This window comes from Cryptotermes secundus, unplaced genomic scaffold (genome assembly GCF_002891405.2).
Source record: "Cryptotermes secundus unplaced genomic scaffold, Csec_1.0 scaffold309, whole genome shotgun sequence".
NCBI classification, from domain to species: domain Eukaryota; kingdom Metazoa; phylum Arthropoda; class Insecta; order Blattodea; family Kalotermitidae; genus Cryptotermes; species Cryptotermes secundus.
The window spans coordinates 35165-52487 of NW_019723305.1; the positions used below are offsets into that span (position 1 = coordinate 35165).

Sequence of the window (17323 nt, forward strand, 5' to 3'; positions counted from 1 at the left end):
TGACTGAGATAATAATGAGTTACGTTGTATGTAATATGTGAAATCTTGCTTCTAACCACAGTAGTGATGTGTATGCATAATGAAATTCTCTGTTATAACTGTACTCATTCGTTCTTACATATTTCCTGTTTTGTAACGGGATTAAAACCATAGTAATAGCAGTGATGGGGAATGAATTAGGAATATGTGTCCAGCACTTCTGCATGTCCATGTTGTAAATATGAATGATCTATCTAATGTGCTTTTTATATTTTTCAGATTTAATCCATTGTACAAATGAGCCAAATGTGTCGATTCCACAGTTAGCTAATCTACTTATCGAAAGATCGCAGAACACAAACTGGGTGGTTGTCTTCAAAGCTCTAATTACTGTTCATCATATGCTTTGTTATGGCAATGAAGTAAGTATTTTGTGTTCTGTGTTGTGTAGAATTTAGAGGCTTAGGTTATTAGTTCTTGCAATATTAATTTACCTGTACTCACACATTGTGGCAGAGATTCAGGGCAACATAGCATATAGTTTACATCAGGGATCACTAACTGTTCTTGCCTCAAGTATGTGAATTCTCATAACTTCCATTGTATCTCTCATTTTTAATTCTTTGTGTAGCTGTTTCATGAAATATGTAATTTTGAATGTTCTGGAACACCCCCATGTGCTGGAGTGATATTATGATGAAAAGTGAAAGGGAAGATTCTCTTAGTTATTCTTTTCTTATTTTCATTGCAGCGGTTTACACAGTACTTAGCCTCAAGCAATAGTACTTTTCAGCTGAGCAACTTTCTAGACAAGAGTGGAGTACAAGGTATGTTGAAATATATAATATATTGTATTCTGAAAATGTTAAAAATGCAGTTTCTCTGAGCTCTCTTGTTATTGTGAAGGGTCTGTGGAGAGGACTACAGTGATTTTTACATTATATGCTATTAGCATAGTGGAGTGTAGTGTATTAATATAAAGATACACATCAGCAAAAAAATAATACAGTATGACTTGTGTTTGAAAAAAGTGAAAAAAGTAATGTATTCAGAAGGTTGAATGGTAATGTCATTAATTTTTAAAGTACTAGAGCTGTGTATGTTATTTGAAGTGATAATGCCACCATTTTACTGTTTTATTCATCTTTTTTAAAAGATGATGACACTTACCTTTATTGATTATGATATACTATAATTAAAACCTCTTAGTAGTTCTAATATTATTTACGATATTTATAAACTTATCTTAGAATTTATACTCATTAAGCTCTGAGTTTGAAACTGAGTTCTTTGTTTCTCTTATGCCATATGCATTAGGTGCCCGTGTTGGTGAGTATTAAGATAAAATAGGCGTATCAGCAATGCTTCCCAGCTCCGTATGGCATGAACCTAACACCTGCAGCTAATATTGAAGTATCTGTAGTTATTTTCTTGAATGGAGGTTGCATGCATTTAATTTCCAAATGGAATGATTTGAATGAGTATATGTAACTTGCAGAAGCTTTTCTTGCTGTGCTTGAAGGAGTACCACTTTTCAGTAGTGTTGTTACATACTGATATTTGAATCTGCATGTTTATCACAGACCATAGAGTAGACTGACACATAACTTAATAAGCATATAGTCTAATTTATTTACTACAGTATAAAGAAATGCATGTAAACCTGTTTGCTTCTGTAGTGAGTAGTGATTAGTGAGCAAAGTTCATTTATTTTATCTAGTATTTCTGTTTTTATTAATTATTATCAAGGATTTGAAGGTTTGACTATATGAGGGATGTTTATATTTTTCTTGGACCCCCCCCCTTCTTGGTGCAAAGTGTGCCAGTTAACTCATATAGGTAAAGTTGTATCCATCTGTCCATGTTTCACCTAACTATCAAGCGAATGTAAGTTAAATGTAGGTAGATGGAACATGTGGCATGCGTTGAATAGTTGAGAAATATATACAGTATTTCTTTTCAAGAAGGTCTATGTTTGGTCGAATTAATTTGAATTTCAGTTAAATATGATATGCGATGTACGCTACAAATTTTTAATTGAATTTAATTTTGGTTTATAACAGTCCAGTACTTTGCATGAAGCTCAAATTAGACTTTCAGTTTTTAAGAGGCATATGTGGCCAGCTGGAAAAATCTATACAGCAGGACATAATACAGATAGATGTCTCAGAATAAATTATGTTGAGATGAGTACTGTCAATATCTACCGGGCACATGGACCACACTGAATCATGTGTATGTGTGTAAGGGGTGGACCATAAAATCCAGCCCTCGCACTATGACCTTCAATGATCTGTTGTGCTTCCCCTTTGGATTAGCCTGTTATTAATCCTACACTTTGAATGAAATGTAGGACTTTATGTATGGGGGTGTCATAAAAGTCACTTGGTTCCATGAAGAACTGACCCAGGTGATGAAATCTGAAGTAAGCTATGGCCTCACAATCACATGGGATGTGTGTGGCTGATTCGTCTTGTAGGCACCTTTCACAGGTTGGGTCATCTGTCAGTCCCAGTTTGAAAAGGTGTCCTTTTAGGTGGCAGTGTCCAATAAGTAATCCTACCACCCATCTTAATTGATCTCTGCTTAATTTCAACAGGTCCTTCGTTCTGCTGACAGAGTGACCTGATATAAATCCCTTTGCCTGTTGAAGTCCAATTGTGGATTCACAGTGTTATGCTGAAGCATTCTGTCATGATCTGACTAGATGGATAGTTTTGAAAGAGAGAGTGAATTCCTGTTAAGATGAGCATGGTAACCACTCACAGACATACTCCTGAAAGTCATGTCAGGCCCACAGAAATAGTTAAGCAACCATAGAGCAGAGCTGGATAGGTCTGCAGCTGGGTTATGTGACATACAGACAAGACTAGAGGTGGTAAAAGTACCTTCTTCAAATGACACAGTATATCCACTACAAGAGTGAAGCAACATCACATGGATCATTTCATCCCATTAACTCAACTTTCCAGATTAAGTAGCAGTAATGTTGTTGACGCTGGGGTTGATTTATATTTGTCACTGCCCACCATCCTTCATAGGCCTGTGACTGTCAATGAAGGTTGTGCCTCAGTGATGTTTATATATAAGCAGTAGTGTTTACCTAACTCTTCATTCCTTGATGATGGAGGTAGAGGTCTTAAAACAACTTCAGATATCTGTGTCATGGATGGTCATGCAAGATTGTGTTGTTGGTGAGAAAGGCTACAGGTCAGAATTTCTGACACTATTATGTGATTAACATTGCTTGGTATATGTGACAAATGCAGACCAAGGCCAACGAGGTAGGCAAAATAGCTGGAGAATTTTGCACAGTGGTCAGAGTTCCTGCCTACAGATCCAGAGGTTCGGATTCGATTCCCGGTGCTACCAGATTTTCTGAGAAGTAGTGGGTCTAGAACGGGGTCCATTCAGCCTCGTGAGGATAATGGAGGCGGCATTTCAAGGAAATAGAGATAGAAAACCGAGACAAACGGCCATGGGGATCCGTTGCACTGACCACATGACACCCTCGATCCACAGAAGTTGGCAGTAACTTCGCTGACAAGCGGCGGTCGATCAGTAGGTATAGTTTGCTTGCACACTACAGGCCACAGAGTTTCTTTTCTTTATTTCTATTCATGGAAGTCTGTAGCTGACACACAGTGAATATCTCCACTTCTTCCATACCTGTCTGAAATGATTTCTCTGTTGTGATATATATGTAATGAAGGAGTGAAAATCTCTGATGATCATCAGAGGCTGAGGGTACAAGGGAATGGTCTGTGGTTTTCCAAGGTAAATCATGAAGTCATTGTGAATGTACCCAGTTACAGTGAATAGATGTGTGTAAATGGATTTGGTCATACAGGATAATAGAATGTTTGTGTATGAACAGACTCTTATTTCTAGTATGGCTGAAACCAGAAGCCATGGCAAACAGGTTCAGTGAAATTAGCACCTGACACATGCCAAGTTGGAAAATATGAGGTTTCAAATTTCAAATCAGTGATTTCAGAGGGAAAACAACAATTCTTTTAATCACACCACAATCTGCAAGGAGATAAGTCCATTTCAGACAAGAAATTGAACACTTTGTATGTACTCGTAATAGAGGCACAGATCTCCAATTCCATAGAATGAGTTTTTGTAAAAAAAAAATCTCCATGGATTTCACCCATAAGCGAACTATACCGACTGAGCGACCGCCTCTTGTCAGCGAAGTTAGTGCCAACTTTAGCGGATAGAGGGTGTTTCATGGTCAGCGTAACGAATCCCCACGGCCGTTAATTTCGGTTTTCTAGACCGGAGCTGCTGTTTCCTTGAAATAGCACCTCAGTTATAATCACAAGGCTGATTGGACCCGTTCCAGACCCACTACTTCTCAGAAAATCTGGTAGCGCCGGGAATTGAACCCAGACCTCTGGATCTGTAGCCAGGAACTCTGGCCACTAGACCACAGAAGTGGTCATCATGGAATAAAATGATTACTATATTGACTATTATCTGCTGGGATTTTACACTGTGGAGTCTGGTGGATGTTTAAAAATGTTTCAGAAGAATTTATCGCCTCCATATTCAAGGTCAGGATGTAAGTCAAGCAAACAGCAAACAGAGACCACTGTGCTTACTGCTTGCTCGCTTGGCTTACACCCAGGCTCTGACATTGGAGACTGTGTGCATTTCGTTGAAACATGGTTAACTTTTACCAGATACAGGGCATCACATCCAAGAAGACCACACTCTTCATAATCAGTGCCATGAGAGCCTCAAATCTCGCAGTGTGATTTCTGCATTGGTTTGGATGTCCGAAAATGTTATACATGTAAATTTTGTGTAACATGGCAATGCATTTAATGCTGTTTGCAATTGATATGTACCGAGAATCCTCAGAAATCTTTTTTTTTAAGAAAGCAGGGTATTCTTATCCATGATGGTGCCGTGCCTCAAGCAGGTGATTTGACAGTGAATTTGTATGAATGCGAAGTTTTTCTCATTGTGTTCGCAGTCCTGCTTTATGACTTTGTGGATTCATCTGTTTTAGTCTCTGACAGGCTATGAGAAGAGAAAGAAATACAGTTAATTGACGGTGTGAAAATATGTAGAGTGAGTATTTTTGCTGTGTAAACTTGATGTGGAAGAGTCAGGTTAACTCACAGAACTAAGTTCACTTCATAGCTGTGCCAGCTAGCACAGTTACTGATTCTGGTGTGTCGTCAGTGATGTTAAGACTTCCTTTTAGCTGAAATAAAGGAGTTTCTGCAATGATCGAATGTGTGTATTGTGTAGTATGGTGAATTCTTGTTAGAACGTGGGCCTCTCTCTTTCCTCTCTCCAGTGCATATCATTCAGTAACAAATTGAAATGATCCATGAATTATTGTTTGGTGTATGATTCAGTGGAAAAATGTCAGTATGAACAAGGCAGGATGTTACCCATTTTGGTACTCAGACTGAAAGCTAGTAACAAAATAATAATTGAATAGGAAGGTAATGTTTCTTATGTTTGCATAGTGTTATAAATATTTAGATATGTCACTTTGTTTTACTGAATATAAAATGTGCTCATATAGTTCCAAAGGTATTGTATGTTTCTTCCTATATACAGGGTGTTATTTATTGAGGAAATATGAATGCATTCACTTCTCAGCAACTAACATAATAAACCATAAACAGAATTCTCTGATCAACCATTAGTGTGCAGCTCTTCAAGTCAGGTGGTCTGAAGTTAGTAGACATGTTTGATTTTGGCATGTATAGTTTAATCCTCATTTAATATTTTCCTTCATTTAATATTTATTTGTGTGGCCCCATTGCCATTGTCTCACCCATTTCCCGCCACTTACAGTTTTGGTCTTTTTAGTGTTATAAATCCGTTGTCCTCCAGTGAAACTTTATTTTTCACTCAGTTCTTGAAGCAATATGAGATAAAAATTGACATGTTTTTCTCAGTTACATTATACAGTGGAGTCAAGTAATATGTAGTTATAAATTAAAGGAATTAAAATACCAGGGACTCCCTCAGTTTGTAATTTACTGAAGGAAACAAACATAGGACTTTTTGTGGACAGAAAGCGTTCTGGATACTTGGTTCATGTGGTCATTTTAACAGACATCATTGCTTCACTTGGATAATTGTATTAATGGCCAAAATAACAAATAAGGGAGCTCCCTAACTAAACCATAGTGTGCTGCAGTGTAAAACATCTCGCTAGTCACTGCTATTTCAAGTGGCATTATGCCTTACCTGTAATATGTGGTTTGATCATCAGTATGCTGAGTTGGCGAATAAAATAGCCATTTAACTTTTTCATTTCATGCTTAAAATGTTAATGTAGAAGGCATGATTTTCACACTTTTAATTACAATATTTTCATAAAATCAGCATGACAATTAACCTGAAGCTGAAAATGTATAAGCATCAAAACCAAGGTAAAATAGTTTACTTTTGACTTTCTGGTTATTAATGACAGAACCCCATGGTTTATATTGTAGAAACATTTCTAGGAACTATTTTATTTTTTGCATCATGTTGTGTATCATGTATTAAAGGTATATTTGAGGGTTATTAACACAACAGTTGATTATAAAACCAGTAAAAATGTTTGATATTCACCTGTTAAATGATCTCTGCAGATTGAAACATGTAGTGGAATGTAAATAAATCAAATATCAAACATTTTAATATCAGTTTTATAATAAATTGTTGTGTTGACAGCTTTCAGATATACCTTTAATTTATAGGAACGCTGAAAGCAAGAATTTTAGTAGGCAACAAGCCCGGAGATTTATTTTGTCTTTGAAACTCCCAGGAATTGCAGAAAAGATGGAGTTGTAAATTGAATGACGGCTGTTAGAGCAAGCAGTAAGAGTGGTGTGTGGAGTGTAGAATTAGTTCTTCTGCTTAAATTGTGAATAGATTTCCATCCGCGCAGTCAAATCTCTACAAGTTGGTAAGACTCAAAGTATATAAGAACTTCCATTTGTTCGCAAAAGGAAAGTACCAGCTAAATACCCTTGTGAACTGTTACCATCATTTTCAGATCAAAGTCATATACCATGAGAATTTTGAGTAAAATAAATTCAACTAACCAAATTAAATTTGTAGTACAGTGCTCCATTGTGTTTTCCAGTACTTTTGTGTAGAAACTGCTTATTCTAAATGGGAATTGTAATAGCTCAGCAGTAAAATGACAACATGTACAGCCAAAATTGAGGTTACAGTCAGAGCATTGGATGCTTATGTTCACTGCCAAGTCTGGAAAGAAGTCTGGTTCACAAGTTAAAAACATATTGGCAGACAGATCAGAATACTTTCTTCTGCAAAGAGCCGAGGTCTAGCTTGCATGGAGCTTTACATCCATGCCTCCTTTATGTGATGTGATGCTTGAACACATAGCAGGTTGACCAGCTCATCATTATCAGCAGCAGCAGGAAATCCCTTTTTGAGCCATAGGCTTCCTTAGAAGATCCTGCTAGATAACCCTCTGGTTTTCACTTCTTTGGGTTTTGCAACAATTTTTTTTTACAGAGCAAGGTTATCAGCCTCATGTTTAACTCCCGACCTAGTCCGTGCTATAGCTCAACTTGTTAGTTGCCGGCTTCCCACCGTGGTATCTGTGTTTGAGCCCAGGTCAGGTCATGTGGGATTCGTGGTGGACAAAGTGGCACTGAGGCAGGTTTTCTCTGAGTACTTCGGTTTCCCATGCCAAATTTAATTCCACCAAATGTCCCACCACCATCATCATCTATCATCTGCCGCTGGTACAATAGGTCAGTTAGTTGCCAACGTACCAAGTGAACTAGGTCTCATCCCATCCAAAGAAAAAAGAAACCTGGAGAACTTGACCAACAACTCATTCAGTATTAATTTAATTATGAAATGTGTATTAATAATGTGTTGGCATTTCACAGGTTTCTATCTGGTATGGACAAAGTCATTGAACATAGTAGTGTCATAGCTTATGCAAAATGAAATTTTATGCGAATTGTAGGATGTAGTTTAGGGTTTTCAGGTTCCTACGATCTCTGTGTTTGGTTGGAAAAAGTCTTAAGAAAATACACATTTTCTCTGCACACAACACAGTGAAATCTACATTTAATGTTCTCTTCCAGGCATTGGATTTTAACATTAAAAACAGATAAAAATGTAATTGGTAAGAACTTAATTCTGAGATACTGGTGTGAATCTGTGGAAGAATGTTAAGTAATAGAACATTAAACAGGTATTCCATTAGTACAGAGTTGTACAGATTAAATTTTGAATGTCCCAGGCAATGAGACTAGATGGGAGGTATAGGCATGGAGCAGAAATACTAATGAAATAAGAGTTTACAGGAATGGAGTATAGAGATATATATGAACTGGACTGATAAGGCCTAATGAAGGGTTTTTATGAACACGGTAATAAACCTTCAGGTTCCACAAAAAGGGGGAATTTTGGGGTTCGTTTAGTAACAGGTGCTGAAGGAAACCTCATTGTCATAGAGTTTTCATTCATTCATTTATCTGCGTTCTGTTAATCCATACAAGGTCAGACCAACCTATGGGATATAGAACCTGTCAAGATACACATATAATATAAACATAAAATAATGATGTATACATACATTCATAATGAGCACAATAAGGACATAAAGTAAAACACAGTATTGCATAACAGCATTGTCACAAAACATACCATTGTTCCAAAATTTCATATTCCTACTTACATTATGCCTAGCTTGCTGGCAGCAGAGTGCATTCACTTTCTTTTCAGAGGAACTCCCAGAGCTTTTAAAACTATCATCGTATATTTGTGCAGTTAACTAATTGTCTTCATAATTGATCTGCATGCAACACCTCACAATGTGATCATTTTCAGCTGTTAACATTGATATTTTTTCTTCCTTTATTCAGGTTATGACATGTCACCGTTTATTAGACGATATGCCAAATACTTGAACGAAAAGGCATTATCGTATAGAACTGTGGCCTTTGACTTCTGCAAAGTTAAAAGGGGGTAAGGATATATATGTATGTATTTACTTTAAATAACAGGTAAATGCATGGTGTGAGAATGGATGAGAAGGGTATTGTAATTTCTCGGAAAGAGTCAAACTATGACAAATGAACAGCTGTTTTGGCTGTATTGAGTAATTTATGTGTTGCTGAGCAAAGGATTTTTCTGGATAAAATCACAATTGAAAGGTATGTGCATCTTAACTGTTTCATTAATATATTATATGACATGGCTGAAATTCAGAGTATAACTTATGTACCATACTTTCCCAAATATAATTAAGTACTGATCATGCTGAGAACAAAATTAAATTTGCCCAGTATCCCTTCATCACTGTGAAAGTTTGGAGTGTGTTTTATTCATCACAGTATTAGTGCTGGGAGAAATTCTGGATATCTGTATTGTCAAGGTATTTTGGAGATGGGAGTCTCTTTGCAGTAATCTCATCTCATTCTTTAAAGTTTCTTCTTAAATTTGTGAAGTGAAATATTTTTACTGCCAAACTCCACAAGACAGAGAATCGCCTATGGATATGTGTATGGTTCCTTCCTATCCTCTTTATACACTTCAGAGATATGTTTATTAGTTCAATCTTTGAAGTCTTTAGAACCATGGCAGCAATACTAGTGATGGGTGGGAAGAAGGTGATGTTCAGACTTCTTTCACTTGGAATGAAATATTGAATGTTTCAGAATTTCTGATCCAATGACAGTAACTCATGAACACACAAAGGTTTTCATAATTTTCCTGTGTAAGAAAGTGGAGGCTGTTACCATTTCATCCACTAAATAATGGCTTAACGCTACAGTTGATAAACATACTTTCCCTCACTTTGTAGTTCTGATTTTATTTTAATTGTTGACATATGTAAGAGAAGCATCTCATGTGTGACTATTGTCATTTGCCTCTGGCCCTAATTTAGTGCAAAAGTGTTCCTTTCGAAGTCATGAAATTGTTTTAACGCTTTCCCTTTGTTCATCCAGTACACCTAACAGTTATTAAGCTGAATTTCCTGTATTCTTTGAGTTGTCCGTGAAACCTTCATTGGTTTAATTGTGAAATCAAAATTAAAATATTATATTGTTTGCCCTGTTAACTATGTTAAAAAGTCCATATGATGTAGACTGCCTGAGCATGACCAGCAAGTCAGAGATGTGGGATGCAAGTTTGGCCTTTTATCTGTGCCCAAAAGTCAGGGCAATATAGGACACAGGTGTTGATGAAGTTTTCAAGTAACATATCATTAGTTTCTCTAAAGAACATACAATTGAGCAATCAGATTCGTTTGGAGATTACACAGCAAAACACAGTTTGAATCCAAAAATATAGATATTGAACTTAGTCTAGTTAAGAGAATAAACCCCTCTCACTTCGGTTCTTCCATAGCTGGTCCCCCGTGATTCAACTTTTATGCAATACAGGTCTCTCATATTAACTTATTCAAAGCTGTACTTTCACTTTTATTTTTCCCTGTGCCTATTTAAGCACTATGCTGTGAAAACATTTGGAGGAGTGGTGATATGTCTCTACACTTTGTGAAACTCAGGACTAGGTGGAGGTGAGTGGCCAAATTTATATCCTTGGTGCTTTCTCACTGTGTAAAGAAAGAGCCCTAAGTAACAATTGGATGGGCTGTTTGAGCCTTAGGACTGGTCTGGATGTAGTAGCAATGTGAGTCCCAGGGATCCCCCCCCCTGGTTCCCCAGTTTTCTAGCCCATAGTCTGGTCACTGTACAAAATTTATTTTCATTTTAGGAAGGAAGATGGAACACTGAGAACAATGAATGCCGAGAAACTACTCAAGACACTGCCAGTATTACAGAGTCAGCTAGATGCACTCCTAGAATTTGATTGCACAGCCAATGATCTGACCAATGGAGTCATTAATATGGCATTCATGTTGTTATTTCGAGATCTTATTAGGCTTTTTGCTTGTTACAATGATGGTATCATCAATTTGCTAGGTAAGACTACAAAAAGAATATTTTAACTGAAGTTGCGTCAGTAAAAGGTGACATGTATTTCTGTTGCCCTACAACAGAAATGTAAAGAATGCCTTCAGAAGAGAACTTTGCTTGTTACTTTAGGGAGTTACCCATTTGTATATCAGTCATTATTATATCAGTACTTACAGTTGATTTATCATAAATTTGTTCTTTGTAGAGAAATACTTCGACATGAACAAGAAGCAGTGTCGAGATGCTCTTGATCTGTACAAGAAATTCCTTATTCGAATGGACAGAGTGGCAGAATTCTTGAAAGTAGCTGAGGTAAGTTTTTATAGAGCAGCAGTATACTTGCTTTATTTTGCTTTGGTTAAGTTATTAAAACTAATAATTGTAAATGTTAGTAGTTGCACAGCATTCATAAAAGGAATTCCTTACCATTTAAGTTAACATTTGTGTTTTGCATCTCATTTGCTCATTGTCATTTCACCATTCATAAATATGATCCACTTCATTGTGTTGTCCTTTTTCAAAATCTACAGGTATTTCCACCCTGTTTCCTTCAGCAATCTTATTCTTTCAGTCATGGTCTGAATTTTCTCCTGGTTACTCCAGTGTTAATTTCCCAGATGCGTTATCCCATTTGAGTTTTCTGCAGTGTATAAAGTCTCCACCTTATCGTGGTGAGGGGGTTTGAGTATGCCAAGGACCCTGAGAGCTATACCAGCGGTAGCGTAGCTACTGGCAGGGCCTCCCTTGCTGGACAGGTCAAAGGGTAGGCATCAGACGAAGAGAGACACCAAAAACCAAAAACTGATGCCGGAAGCAGCGTCATCAGCAGCGACTTGAAGCACAGAACAAATGATGCTCGAGATGGTTCAAGTTCGTATAGCAACAGGCGTGACCAGAGTGGTTTGAACGGCTGTTGTACTGCGATGTGGAAAGCAAATGGAAAAACTACCACATTATCACTTTTCCTGGATAGTCTCTTTCCAAAAACAGAAGATCACATTAAGTGGAGGAACTGTTTTGGAAGAGACTGTGGACCTGTCATCTGACAGATTACTGATCAATCAATCAAAGTATCCCTTAGTTCATACCCCTGTGACTGTCACTTAAATTATACATCTTCACATGTTTTTCAGCTTGCTGTTACTTTGTTAGTTTTCTGTGAAACGGTTTAATTTTGGCTGCATTCCTTTTGAGCCTGAGAATCTGTAGACTTCATGGCACACAGCAGATCTTCAGATAGGCATGCATTCAGTGAGGCTTACTTTGATGCTGGGTCTCTGTTTTCAGAGTGCAGTAGACTGCTGATGTAAATTTTGAAGCTGGAATGTAATCATATGAACCTTGTTATTTTTCCATCCCCTTATTTTATTTAATCCCTAGAAGTTCAACAGTATAACAGTATGACTTCAAATATCATATAGACAGTTGGAGCTAAAACTTAAAATTGCTACTTCTAGCTGAGAGGAAAAAAGGTGACAGTAGTAACTGTGAGTTCTGAACAGAACTCGTTAGGTTTACTCTTCTGTTGCATATATTTGTAGTCACTCAGATCTGTTACTGTTGTTATTTTATTTCATTTTATGTTTTGAAGTTCATTTTACTTAAGTGCATATTCAGTGACACCTCCAGTCAAGGTTTCTTTGGGGATCAGAGTATTTGAGCGCTAAACTGAGGAAATCTTAAATGAAGGCAATGTATTAGTGAGATTATCGACTTGGAATCATTGAAAATGAATGCTAAATGTGAGAAAAAGTTGAATTGGAGAACATTAAATGGGGTTTCCGCATGTACCAGCTAACCAATTCCCGATGAGCAGGAACCTTCTCAAGAAGTTGAGAGTCAGTTAACTACTCAAGAAATTTTCCACCAGTTAATGAAATGTGGAAGTTCATTATCATATTGTCACGTGATTTAGTGATGCTAGACGGGGTTTACATTGGTAACTGGAGTTACTGAACCCTTACAGATTGTAACTACAAGTAACTGTAGCAGTATCGCTAATTCACACACTGCAGTTCACTACAACACATACTAAGTCTTACCTGTCTGCTGTGACCTCACCCATTGTTGCCTGGTGATGGATTGCGGCAATGACCTCTGCTTCCATGCTGACGTTCTTACTGGCTGGCGAAATCTCACAACTAACACATTCCTCCAACTGTTGACTCTCAACTAATTGTCCTGCTTATAACATATCAGCATGGACTGCACAGAAAATGGTGTTCCTCTGTTGGTTTCTAGTTGTTGCCATGCAGACATTATTGAAGCTGTTATTCAGTAACAGTTGTAATGTATTTGCTCAAGGCATTTCTAGGCAACAACTTGGTAAAAGCATTCCAGTGTGCAACAACAGAAGATGTGTCTTAGTGGACAAATGTTATAGCTTGTTGCTAAGCAGTAATTAGTGCACCAATGACTTGCTTAGCTAGGAATCACATGACTCGTGTTTTCTGTGTTATCCGTACAGAGCCCACATAATGAAGACCTGTGGTAGCTTAGATAGGGCAGTGTAGTTAAAGAGTTTCCAGAACGAGTTTTTAGTTGAGTTCCGAGGTTCCAGGGCGATTGAACAAGAAATGGCAAGAAGACTTCATAGTGGTTTGAAGTGTTAGTTTCTGTTTTGAGATCTGTTGGAAGGGGATGACTAGTGGAAAAAGACACTCCTACTGCTTGTGCAGTGGTGAACTGGAAAATGTGTAAATCAGCACTGTATTAAATGTGATTAAGAGAACTTGTAACCAAAGTGCCAATAAATGCAGTCATCCAAACTAGAACCCATTATTTTCGTCACACATATGAATTGTGGAGCTCCTCATTATGCAGTTTGTCTAACCTCCTACCATGTTTGTCCTTCTAGTTCCAAATATTCACCTCAGCACCCTGTTCTCAAACACCCTTAATCTATAAATTTTGCACAGTGTAAGGGATCAGTTTTGACACCAAAGCAAGAGAAATGAAATTACAGTTCTGTATATTTTAATCCCTGTGCTTTTATATAGGAGTTACAAAGACAAAAGATTCTGAACTAAATGTTAGCAAGCATTCCCCAAATTTAATACACTCTTAACTTCATAATGATTCCAGTTTTGGTGTGTTATCATTGTTCCAAAATACTAAAATTTTGACACACTTTCAAAGGATTTTATATTTCTTGGGATGGCATCTAAGCTTACTCCAGTCCTGCTTCTGTTAATCTGCCCTGTTGATAATAATGTTTGAATTTAAATGAAAGGAAATTAAGGTCAGCAAGGATTGTAAAACTGCAAAGAAACTTTTGGAAACTTTGAATTTGAAACTTGAGAACACCTTTGCACTCTTGTTTCAACAGATGTGTTGGTGGGAAGATCTTGAGTCTTTCAGCAAACGGTGAACAGAGTATACTATATTCTCATAGTTATTAAAGGATGAAACCTTATTTTTAAAGTTCAACTTCTTTAATTTTAGTCTGTTAGCTGCATGTTCTTTTTGTTTTACTGCCCAGTGCCCACTCAAGTGCCAAATCATGGGATAGCAGCATGTAAATTTATTTTTAAGTGGCGCCACCGTCCCTTGACGGCTTGGGAATGCCCAGAGCAGTATCAGTTGTGAGGTGTTCTCTCATGAGTCAGGTTGAACACTGGCCAGTCTGCTCATGGCAAGCCTACGTGAATTATGGGAGTTTGAACGGGGCATGATAGTGGGTGCCAGGCGGATGGGACATTCCATTTCTGAAGTTGTGCGGTCATTCAACATTCCTTGATCCATGGTGTCACATGTGTACCAGGAGCACCTTGTGGAAGGCATTTGCACCCACCGTGGACAGCGCAGTGGCCGACCACGGGTGCTTAATGATTGTGACAGCAGTGTCTAGCTAGAATTGTCTGTGGTAACAGACAAGCGACACTGGCTGAAATCACATCCACATTCAATGCAGGAGGTACCAGACGCATATCCAGCAGGTCAGTGCAGCGTTCTTTAGCTTCCATGGGATATGGGAGCAGAAGACCGACCAGAGTGCCTCTGTTAGCACCACGACACCAGACATAGCGCCTCACCTGGGCTTGGACCCTGGAGGACTGGCAACATGTGGCATGGTCCGATGAGTCACTTTTCCAGTTGTTTCAGGCGGATGGTAGGGTTCGGGTGTGGCACAGACCCCATGAGGCTATGGACCCCAGTTGTCAACAAGGCACCGTGCAGCCTGGTGGTGATTCCATACTTGCGTGGGGTGTGTTCATGTGGCATTAATTGGGTCCGCTCATCCACCTAAACACGTCATTGACCGGTGACTGCTATGTTATACTGCTTGGTGACCATTTGCAGCCCTTAATGCACTTCATGTACCCCCACAACGATTGGATATTCCAGCAGGACAATGCACTGTGTCATTGGGCTGGAGTTGTCCAGAATTGGTTCAAGGAGCATTCTGGAGAGTTTTGATGAATCGTGTGACCACCACATTCGCCCGACATGAACCCAATCAATCATTTATGGGACGTGGTGGAGAGGTCCATTCACACCCAAAATCCTGCACCTACAAGTACGAGGGAGCTGTGGGCGGCTATTCAGATGGCATGGCTCAACATCTCTCCAGAGGTCTTCGGTCCACTTGTGGAATCGATGCCACGTCAAATTGCTGCACTTCACTGGGCTACAGGGGGTCCTACATGATACTGGGTACCTATCCCATGACTTTTGGCACTTCAGTGTATATATGTATATATGAGTATCATTTGAGGTGAATTATTTTATTCAATGTTTTACAGTATTTTGAAATGTGATTTTTTTTTTTTCTCCCCAGAATGTTGGAATCGATAAAGGTGATATTCCTGACCTCACAAAGGTAACTATTATTGAAATATTTTTACTCGAAGAAAACTGAAAACATTAGTAAACTTCTTTCTGCTCTGAAGCGTAGAAGTAATTGAACTTATTAAAGGGAATTCGAGGTCATTGTAAGTATTTTCATTTGTTCCAGCATAAAGCAATATAACATCTATAGTCACCAACTTTGTAGCCTGTCAACATGAATATGTATGAGGTATCTAGTTGTATGGCACACATGCCTTGATTCAGAATGTTTTCTGTTGAAAATCAGGATGTAGTATTTGAGGCTTATATTTCTGGAACCTTCAGTCTTTACTGAAATCATTAGATTGATAGCTAGAATTTTGTTAACTGAAGAAAGCAGTCTGTTACATAATTCAGGGAAGATAGTCCAACCCATCTAAATGTTTTCACTCCACTTTCAGTGTATCTCATATGAGCAGTAATACTAAACCTAGCAGCCCAGTTCTTGACTGTGGAGTAGGAAGACACTTATCAACTAATGTCACCGACATGTCATTGTAAATTTTTTTGGCCGAGTTCCCTTTTAGGAAAAGATACAGTGGAACCTCGCTTAATGAGCACCTCTTATAACGAGTAATTCGCATAACGAGCAAAATAAATTGTAAAAAAATGACTCGCATAACGAGTGATGAGAGGGAAGTCCCGGTTTGTGCGCTTGCTACATTAGTCTGTGTTTAGCACTTGTTCCGCTAGCATCTTAGTGTCACTTGTGATCACACATTTTTCCAAACTTGTGTTCAGACATTATTTGTGATTTTCTTTTGTGCAAAAATGTCCTCAAAGAAAAATCTGCAAAAAGACAGCCATAAGAGAATAAAAATAACCGTAGAAATGAAGCATAAAATCACTGAAAAGCGAGAATGAGGGGTGAGCGTGGCTGATCTAGCACACACATGCAATTGGTCTACATCAACAATTTGCACGATTTGTAGTTGCATTGTGTTTCACAGAAACAAGTTATGGAGGAGAGTTTGTCAGAGGAGGAGGAGGAGGAGGTAACAGCAAAGCAACAGTCTTCTGGCACAATAAGAGAAATGCTGAACGCATGGGAAACTGTTGCATCGTACATTGAGAAGCATCACCCTAATAAGGCAGTGGCTATGCGTGCTGCAAATTTATTTAATGATAATGCTGTGTCACATTTTCACCAAATTTTGAAGCATCGGCAAAAACAAATGTCTCTATAGACAGCTTTCAAGTAAAAAAGAATTAGATATGTATCATAAATAATAAACTAATTATTTCGATTTTTTTTTCTGCAAACCGAATTCGCATTCCCGGTTGGTTCATTCCGCATAGAAGGAACAATGAAGATGATTCACGCTCCTTAACAATGTATATATACAGGGGACAGACAAAAATATGGAAACACCCAACAAAAAACACATTACCGTGACTAATATGGTGTAGGACAACCTCTGGCTTGCAGAACCGCTTGCAGTCTCCTTGGAATGGATAAATAGAGGTCCTATATGATTTGCAAGGGAATCTTGTACCATTCTTCCTGAAAAACATGGTAAGTTCTGTTATTGATGATGGCTGTGGATAGCGCGCACACAGATTGCTCTCCAACACAG

The 17323-nt window shown here is 38.1% G+C and overlaps 1 protein-coding gene across 4 annotated transcripts in view; it reads left to right on the forward strand.

Annotated features, from left to right (window-relative positions):
• The first annotated feature begins 264 nt into the window (after positions 1–264).
• LOC111861730 (phosphatidylinositol-binding clathrin assembly protein) overlaps positions 265–17323 on the forward strand; it is a 56684-nt gene continuing 39625 nt past the window's right edge. For 3 of the 4 annotated variants that reach the window (XM_023846534.2, XM_023846532.2, XM_023846535.2), the window contains exons 1-7: positions 289–401; positions 731–806; positions 1297–1308; positions 8856–8958; positions 10714–10922; positions 11122–11228; positions 15697–15738. In XM_023846534.2, coding sequence (XP_023702302.1) covers positions 381–401; positions 731–806; positions 1297–1308; positions 8856–8958; positions 10714–10922; positions 11122–11228; positions 15697–15738 — 570 coding nt within the window. In that variant the 5' untranslated portion in view covers positions 289–380. Of the gene's footprint in view, positions 402–730; positions 807–1296; positions 1309–8855; positions 8959–10713; positions 10923–11121; positions 11229–15696; positions 15739–17323 lie in introns of all 4 variants that reach the window. The other variant, XM_023846536.2, reaches the window with a different exon arrangement.